Source organism: Frankliniella occidentalis, unplaced genomic scaffold (genome assembly GCF_000697945.3).
Source record: "Frankliniella occidentalis isolate FOCC.00 unplaced genomic scaffold, Focc_3.1 Scaffold3104, whole genome shotgun sequence".
Taxonomy (NCBI): Eukaryota; Metazoa; Arthropoda; class Insecta; order Thysanoptera; family Thripidae; genus Frankliniella; species Frankliniella occidentalis.
The window spans coordinates 5,498-14,221 of record NW_026270171.1 but is presented as its reverse complement, the minus strand read 5'-3'; the positions used below and the strand labels follow the sequence as shown (position 1 = coordinate 14,221).

General features: G+C 61.5%; 1 protein-coding gene across 1 annotated transcript; it reads right to left on the bottom strand.

Annotated features, from left to right (window-relative positions):
- Window positions 1–1,865: 1,865 nt before the first annotated feature.
- On the bottom strand, window positions 1,866–7,712 carry LOC113204700 (A disintegrin and metalloproteinase with thrombospondin motifs 7-like). Its single transcript, XM_052276486.1, has 15 exons — window positions 7,430–7,712; window positions 7,094–7,341; window positions 6,727–6,958; window positions 6,427–6,638; window positions 5,869–5,958; window positions 5,333–5,757; window positions 5,088–5,238; window positions 4,705–4,794; window positions 4,176–4,619; window positions 3,963–4,083; window positions 3,741–3,867; window positions 3,518–3,635; window positions 3,145–3,419; window positions 2,811–3,007; window positions 1,866–2,736 (listed from the first exon to the last, which is right to left on the bottom strand). The coding sequence occupies exons 1-15, from the start codon at window positions 7,695–7,697 to the stop codon at window positions 2,204–2,206; spliced, it is 3,531 nt and encodes a 1,176-aa protein (XP_052132446.1). The 5' UTR covers window positions 7,698–7,712; the 3' UTR covers window positions 1,866–2,203.
- Between the last annotated feature and the right edge of the window lie 1,012 nt (window positions 7,713–8,724).

The window sequence follows — 8,724 nt, the reverse complement described above, 5'->3', positions numbered from 1 at the left end:
TAAAAAAACAACTAAAAAATAATTGTAAAAACTTACATCAACTGAGATCTTTGCATCATCATAACTCTTAGGAGTAACAGTCTCATAGAAGGTATCAAACAATTGAAGATCAGTTTCAGTTAACTTAGTAGCTCCGTTGGTGCCATTTAAGAAGTCTTCTCGTACAGCGTCTGTTCCGATTTGATTAAGAACATTTTGGAAGAGAAGCACATCCTTGATTCTAGCCAGGTCGTTGGCTTGCCTCTCCAGTGCTTCCTTCCGCGCCTGCCTTTTGGCTGCCTTGGCATTGTCCGCTGAGATTGAGTTGAACTGCTTGCAAAGGTCCCGGGCAAACTCGAGGGTCTGGATGACTTCATCGTATTTGGCTACAGCAGCCAACTGCTCTGGCTGAAGATCCTTGCCTTCATTCTGAAGGGCACGGTACGACTCTAGCTTGACCTGGAATGAAACAAAAACCGTAAGCATACTAAAACTCCAGAAAAGCCAAACAGGGTTCAACTGTCCATGCAAAGTGGGAGCACAGCCTCTCGGGTGGGTTAGGACGCAAAGTACCCTTCCAGCACCGTCACCCCGCCCCCGCGTTAGTTGACGCCCGGTTGCTCCCCGGGCCAACACCCTGCAACCGTCTCGCAGGCCTGCGCGACGGGCGCGACGGCCGTTCAAGGTTCCTCCTGGAGGCCGAGGCGGTACCGGTCGCGGCACACACACGGCCCGGCAGCACTAGTCACGGGCCTAGCCGGTGGCGCAACCCGGAGGACGAGTCGCCCACGGCCCAGGACGACGGGAGGGGCCGCGGCCGTCCTGCGGGGCCGCCCTCGGGGCGACGCCGCCGCTCCGCGGCCACCCGCCGCGACAAATTGCGACGCAGGGCGCGTCCGCGGTGCGGGCGTGCGACGCCTAAAACCCAGCGCGGTGACGAGCGCGGCCGACATGACACCTTTGTTGATGCCCGCGGTGCACCCGGCCCACGCCGGCGGGGAGGTGCGGGGCCGGCCGCACTTCAACGCCGCGGCCAGCGGGAGAGGAAATCAGAAGGGGAAACAAATGCATTTTCGTTTAACGCCGCGGCGCGTCGCCAGGCTCCCCGCGAGCACATGGCTCTCATAACCAACATGGCGACGCGCACCCGCCGAGGATGACAGTTTCGCACCGCGCGCCCGGCCCGCCGGCGGCCAAAACCGTCACGAGTACGTACCTTTCTCTTCTCCAAGTTGCGGATTTTGTGTTCTATGATGGTGACGCCTTGCCGCAACGGGTCCGGCGCCTCCGTGGAGGCCTGTTTTACTAGTTTGGCTGCAGAAGGCATCCTCCTCACTCGAGCAACAACAAGACACGACTGACTCACGACGGATTCACTCTTTCGCTTCGGTTCGTTCGTTCGGCTTCGGCGGCCTCGGCTCGGCGGTCGGCCGCAGTGCGGCTCAGCTCCATCGAGCTTCGCGCCAGCGCCGCCAGAGTGCGCAGCGCTCCACAAAACGACAAAAGACGGCACGTTCCAGAAGGACAGGACTTCCGGTCCGGCTCGAACTTCGGATGAGCTAGGGCGCCGGACCACTGTGCGTGTGATTTGTCAGTCACGGTCGAGCTAAAGCTGGTCAGACTATACCGTGTGTCAGAGCTTGGCTAGGCGGGTCTGCCTACTCGCTCCACCCATACGGCGCCATGGCCCCTAGGGTATGCAAACCCGCAACACTATAGTGTCGTAGCCCCGGCATGACGGCGACGGCATAGATCCAGAATGTCTCGAATTGCTCGACAGAAAGTAGATCGACTAAAATCCCGTTCAATTTTGGAGGAGACAGTTGACCGCGAGCGGTTCGACGGCGTAGTATATGTTAGAGGGGTTGAAATGTGAAACCAAACTCTTTAGGACAAAAGCGATGTATGAAGACATTTTATTATTTTTATCTTGATACACAACAACACTTTTTAATATGGCATCGTTGAAGAATAATCGTTGGAAATCTAGCATATCACTAGAATAAATATACTGGAACAACCAAAATATACCAATCGATGGCAAATTCGGAAACACAGTGTAATAAATATAATGAAAGACTGTGGGTGTCGTGATAGTTTGAAGAACATAATTTTTTACAACAGTAACCGGTGCATAAGCTTATGTTTACTCTAGGAATGTACAGAGGTTTGTGTAGATGGATGTGCTCAAGTGGCGTCCGCTGGAGGCACACCACGCCCCCTCCTACTCGATCGTGAGGAAGAACGTGTCCCTGGCGCGGCCGTCCCTGCCCTCCGGATGGTCCCGAAGCAGGCCGCTATTTTTGGCGTGTTTCCGCCTCTGCTGCCTCCGCTTGTGCGCCACCTTGGTGCCGGTGCGCGCGCGGGGGAGGCCCGCGGGGTGCTTGGGGGAGCCCTGGGGGCCCCGCTGCGGATGTGGCCGCACCAGTGGGTGGGGGCGCGGGGGCAGGTCCATGTCGTCCTCCCACACCCCCGCGCCGTGCGCCAGCGGAGCCGGCGGCATCGACCTGCCTGGGGGCTTGTCCGCCGCGGCCCGCGCCGGCGGTGTCGGCGCCGGCGGCCTGGAGCCGACGACGGCAAGGTCGTTGCTGCCCAGGTGCTCCTGGAAGAAGGTGGTGTAGTTGACGAGGAAGTCGCGCTCATCCTGGGCCAGGTTGTCCAGGTCGAGGCCACCGTCGACCTCCAGGACGTCGTCCTGCTGCTGCCGGGAGGACGGGTGGGAGAGCTCGACGGGGAACAGATCTGCCGCTCCGTCGCCTGTGAGCACACGAAAGACGGTCGTCATCCGGCGTGTCGACAACGAGTACCAGTGCTCCCGGCGCGTCGCTCACCTGGCTGCAGGGCCGCCGCGGGGCAGGGCGGCACGTCGTGACAGCGCTCCTGCTCGTCGGGCCTCGTGGCCTGGTCGCACAACGCGTCCGGCAGCGCCAGCTCCTGGCGGCCGCGCACCACGCACAGCACGGAGCGGCGCCGCGCCGCACCCTCCCCGCACGTCGCCGAGCACACCTGCCACGGGCCCGTCCACCACCTGCGAGGAGGGGGGAAATGTAAGTTTTCAGAATAAATTAAACTGACCTCTCAAAACAACCATGGAAAGTTTCTGGAATATTTCAATGAAACAGTTACAGGTTTAGTTCAATGTTTCAATTCCATCTAGTTACGTACGTGGCCGGGCACGCGTGCGTCGCGCACGTCCTGTTCTTGTCCGGCGGCCGCGGCCCCAGCGTCAGCTCGCACTCGCTGTCCTGGACGACGTGCAGCGCCTCCTGGAGGCCGGCCGCGCACACGGCGCGCATCTCCTGGCGGCCGCCGCCGCAGGTCGCCGAGCAGGCCGACCAGTCGGCCCAGCGCCACACGGGTGCGGGCGGCGCCGCCCCCGCCCGTCGCACCGTGTACTGGTAGCGCACCCCCGGGTTGCGCGCCCGCCCGCGGAAGATGACCTGCGCAAGAGGAGGACGGCGTGTTGGGTGGCGGGGCGCGGTGGCGGGGACCTGGCCGACGCGAACCTCGGCCCGCCGCCGCCGCGCGCCCTACTCACGTAGATGAGGATGCTGTCGCGAAGCGGGCCCGGGATGCGCACCGTCTCCAGGTCGCCGACGCGCTCGTACAGCGCGGTCGTGCCGCCCACGTCGTACTCTCCCGGCAGCGTGATCTTCCTGCGGTGAGTCACCAATGTTTACAGATTTTCGCGCCGCCCCCTCACCCGGCAGCGACGCCGCCAAATGCCCTCCTCCCGCCGCCGCCCCCTGCGCGCGTCTCACCTGCGACCGTTGAGGTAGAACACGGGTTTCCGGACGCTGCCGATGCCGATGAAGTTCTTGGAGGCAGACTCCTCCGCGACGACCACGTTGCGGGCGCCGGCGGGGATCTGGAACGCCTCGATGTAGCCTGTGGGGGACAGTGCGACCGGGGATAGTGTCAGAGGTGGCGCGTTGGTCGGGTAAAAGACTAGTGTGTGAGTCCGGCGGGGCGCGGGTGCGTACCGTAGCCGTCGGGGCGGTTGTACGTCCCCGTCACCGTGTCGCACAGGCTGCCGTCCCCGCGGCAGACCCCGCACCGGTCCTCCACCGCATCCGAGTCCACCGCCCAGTCGCAGCCGACTTTCTGCGCACAGAGACACACGTTTGAGGAGGCACCCTCGCTGTCGGGTAAGCGGGTGAAAAAGATGAGTAACTTCGGGGCGCCGCTGGTCTCACCCTGCACACCCGGCCGATGCACATGTCCCTCCGGCCGACGTTGCACGGCGTGCCGTCCGCCACGGCGCCGCCCCACGGCACGATCACGGTGTCGTCCGCGTCGGCGCAGTACAGCTCGCACGGCTCGGCCGAGTCGAAGTACGGCAGCCAGGTGTAGTTGGCGCCCTTGTAGGTGCGGTTGTTGTACGCGGCGCACTGCACGGCGCGGAAGCTGGGCGCGTCCTCCGGGCAGGGCTGCGTGCTGCAGACGCGGTAGCGCCGCCGCTCGCCCAGGCAGTAGGCGCCGCCGTGGCGCGGCGTCGGGTGGTCGCAGCGCCGCTCCATGGTGGAGACCCCCGCGCCGCAGGTGCGCGAGCATGGGCCCCACTCCCCCCACGCCGACCATCCGCCGGGCACGGGCTCCGGCAGCTCGCTGATTTCCGTGCACTGCTGGTCCTGGCACCACTGTGGGCACCCGATTAAGAATGTAATTTCAAAAAAACAAAAAAGAAATAATACTTTCAGGTCTACTCGCTGATGTGAAACTTGCCTTGTGCTTCCCGCACATGGTACCCGGGGCGGCGGGTTGCAGCAGCGTAGTGCACTGGCCGTCGACTTGGCACCACAAACGCGTGCAGACCTACGACAAATCAAGACAGGTTTTCATCATTTTGGCCCGGACTAGATTTTACTCAAAATCTTTTCATGAATAATAAAAATACTATTTCGAAATTAGTGCAATTCACACATTTAAAAAATATGTTTTTATTTCTTGAAAGCTATTGGCTGAGGAGTTTTCAGTTGCCGCTGGGCCGGGGGAAGGGCACTAGGTCACGCACTCCTGTCGTGGGGGTTGTGTCCCTTTCACGTCAAGGGTGGCGAAGGGAGGGCTGTGGTCGATTGGTGGTGGGAGGAGGAGGAGGGGGGGCGTACCTCTTCCAGCTCGGAGCAGACTTCGGACTCCTCGGTGCCGAACTGCAGGTGGCACTGGTGCTCGGCGCCGTACATGGAGCCGGCGGGGAGGTCGGGGTACTGGTACCCGCCCAGGGTGGGCGCGTCGTCCAGGCACGCGCCCTTGCCGTCACTGTCGACAAGAGCAAAGAGCGTTGCATCAGATGGGTGGTCGATCGATGATCCGTGGGAATCGAAGCAGACACAGGCTGTCGTCGCCGACTGACTCGAGGAACGCGGTAACGCTGCGGCGGCTGCAGGGGCTCCACGCCATGCGGTGGTTGTCCGCCTCGAAGGTGGGCGTCATGACGTGCAGCACGCCGTCCACCTTGCGGGGGCACCCCAGCGTCTCCGTGTCGTGCGTCATGCCCAGGTTGTGGCCCAGCTCGTGCGCGATGGTGTACGCCAGCACCACGCCGTTGTCCTGCGTCACGGAGCACGCCCGATTGCTCGAGCACATGCCGCCGACGTGCGCCACGCCCAGCGTGTTGCAAGGGGTGTGACTCTTCGCGCAGATGTCGACCCGCGTCACGAGCACGGCCACGTCGTGGTGGTGCGGGTGCGACTCGTCCGCCGGGTTCATCTGCGACGCCCACCGGCAGAAGGATCCGAGGGTCGCGTCCGCGTTCACAGTAGAGTTGAACGTCTCCTCCTTGTTATAACAAACGAGTAAAAGGTGTATATGCAGAAACCTCGTTCAAAACATAGCTTCATCGGGGAGGGAAAACACAACCCTCGGCACGTGCACTGCACGGTCGCTTACCTCGGACGTCAATTCATCCATGAGGATGATGCGCACCACCACAATGTTGATCAGGTTGCCGATGGTGGGATCGTGGTACATGCTCGCCACCTAGAGCAGATATAAGGACATCGAAGTGAACAGTTTAGCGGCACACTACAGCACGCCTGAAATTTGGTGGAGGCTGTAGACGTGGAGGTAGGTCCCGACTCGACGTACCTCCCACATGAGGAGCGCCTGTGGGCTGGGCCGTCCCGTCGAACACGGCTGTACAGCGGGGTGGCCTATCCCCGGATCTACAGGCGCCCTAGCGGGTGAGCTGTCCCACCCGTTAGGCACACCTGTACGGCGGGTGGCCTATCCTCAGCTCCACAGGCGCCCCGGCGGGTGGGCCGTCCCGTTGAGCAGAGCTGTACGGCGGGGCGGCCTATCCTCAGATCCACAGGCGCCCTGGCGGGTTGGCCGTCCCGTCGAACACGACTGTACGGCGGGGTGGCCTACCCTCAGATCCACGGGCGCCCGTCGAGAGACTGCGTCAGACTGGGTCGTCGGGAGGGCCGTATCGCAGCAGGCACCTACCATATTCATGATGGTGAGGAGGTACGTCTCGATGTCGCCGTCCTCGTGGAAGGCCGTCATGGACTGGTCGGCCACCAGCAGGACCTCGACGTGCTTCTCGGTGCTGACCGAGCGGGGCAACCTGCCGGAGCCGGTCTTCTCCTGCACGGCGAGCCGGTCCGTCGCGCCGCCGCGCCCCCACGCCAGGACCGTCTCGTTGGAGCGGGCGGGGTCTGTTGGCGTCAATTTGGTCCTCAAAAATGACAAAATGCCAGGAGGTGGCAATATTTAAGCGCGTTAAGTGAAAATACATATGTGTACCTCGCGTGCCGCAGGTTTTGTCGTGCCGCCTCTTTCTCCTCCTCTTCTTCCCCTTCCTCCTCCCCCACTTCTTACCCCTCCCCCTTCGCCGCCATCCGCGCTGGCCGCGCTGCCACCCCTTGTGCCCCCGAAACAACACGTGCGCCCTCTTGGGGTGCCCGCTGGAGGCCCCGACGCCCGCCGCAGCCGGCTCCAGCCAGTACTCCGCCTTGGAGGTCTTTATTAGGCCGACCTGAAAGAGCAGACACAGAACCGCTTTATTAATACTAACGAAGTTTTGAACATTTACACTGAGTCAATTGGTGTGATATTATTTTTGCCAAAAGACAAAAACAATGAAAATATTCGAAGCTTTCGCAACCCGTACCAGTCCCTGGCCGCAGGCCGACAGTGCTACGCTGGAGCCCGGGTCGCCCTCGACGACACCGCGGTAGTGGCAGGACGTGACGCTGCGGCGGGGCCTCGCCGACGGCGTCCTCCGCCGCCTCCTGCTTCTGTCGACGCGCAGCATGGGTCCCAGGTGGTCCGTGTACGGCAGCAGCCGGAGTAGGCTCGGGGTGGCCGGGTCCAGCGCGGGCAGCACCACCTCGTACTGCAGCACCGGCGCAGCCCCGGCTGGGGGCACGGCGATGAACGTGACAATTCGAAACACGACAAGCAAAGCTTTCACTCATCTGGAAACGATAACTGGATCGTGACGTACCTGGCTCTCTCGGTGGCAGCCCCCAGTCCCCCGAGGCGAGCCTCCGGACGCGGCGGTGGTGGTGGTGTTGGTCGTGGTGGTGCTCCAGGTCACCGTCGTCGTCGTCAGCGCTGGGGTGCGCCAGCACCTTCCTGGGGAAGACGATCTGACGGTCGGGCACCGGTCCGGAGAACTGGCCTGCCGGACCAGAGTGAGAAAAAAGTAATAAAAACAAGTTTGATGTCTTTGTCGGGCGCGTCGGAACGGAGACATAAAAGCAAACGGCCATATCGTCGAGCGAGCGTGTGATCCTGTCGGTCCCTCAGCGTCGCGGGTCCACGCCGCCCTGCCGAGCGCCATGTCGGGGACCCTGCTGGTCCGGGCGGGCTCTCGCGGGGCATTGTGGCGGCCGGCACCAAGGCCGCTAGGTTGGGGGCGGTCAAGAAGTTACACCGGAAAGTTTTATTTCCATTACGTCTACAAACAGCCAGCAGCCCATATGATGTTCATTACATTTGATCAAAACACCATCTCATATTCTCTCTCTCTCTCTCTGACACGCGCGCGCACGCCCGCCCGATCACCAGGTCGTTCATAATAGATAGATAATATCACGTTTTCTTATTGCCAGCTCTCCACGCGGCCCCGGCAGCCAAGAGGAAAAAAGTGGGGGGAAGGGGGCGGCGGGGAACCACACACGGGTGTGTAGAAGTGGAAGTTTTTTCGGTTCTCCGTATTTCCCTGCGATTCCCTTCCTCTTAATTTTCCTCCTTCTTTCTCCTTCCCTCCTCCTCCTCGTCGTCGTCGTCCTCCTCCTACTCCTCCCGTTCCTTCCTACCTCATCTGGCCGTCCACAGACCTTACCCTCATGCATGCATGAATGGACGACCGCGAGCAAAGCGGGGCAAGAAGGTTGAATGGACTGGGGCACAGGTTGACAGCGGCAGACAAGCCGAGCGCGGCGGTGATAACCCTTACCCAAACCTGCTCCGGCGGCGCGACGCGGCGGCACGTGCCAAACAGAGCGACGGCCGCCACTCCGAACAGACGGTAGGACCGATATACGAAAAACACGCCCAAAGCGTTATTGCAAGTATTTTTCCGAGTTTCGACGGAAATTCGGATGCGTTCGAGAAAGTGACGATTGAATGTACGTGTACGATGGAAAGAAGAGCGAGAGAAATGGGCGGGGGGAAAGGCGAGAGCGAGAGGAAGAGGGAGGAGGCGAGGAGGAATGGGGAAGGGTTGAGGGGAGGGAGATTGAGAGGGAGAGGGGGGGGCGGGATTGCTGAAGGGAGATGGGGAAAGAGGGATTG

What these genes read in the sequence shown, in the direction of transcription:
- LOC113204700 (XM_052276486.1), bottom strand. Translation starts at nt 7,697, where the DNA reads ATGGCCGTTTGCTTTTATGTCTCCGTTCCGACGCGCCCGACAAAGACA. An exon ending in TGGATGAATTGACGTCCGAG is followed by an intron (nt 5,758 to 5,868) that starts GTAAGCGACCGT and finishes TGTTATAACAAG; the next exon opens with GAGGAGACGTTCAACTCTAC. An exon ending in CAACCGCCCCGACGGCTACG is followed by an intron (nt 3,868 to 3,962) that starts GTACGCACCCGC and finishes TGTCCCCCACAG; the next exon opens with GCTACATCGAGGCGTTCCAG.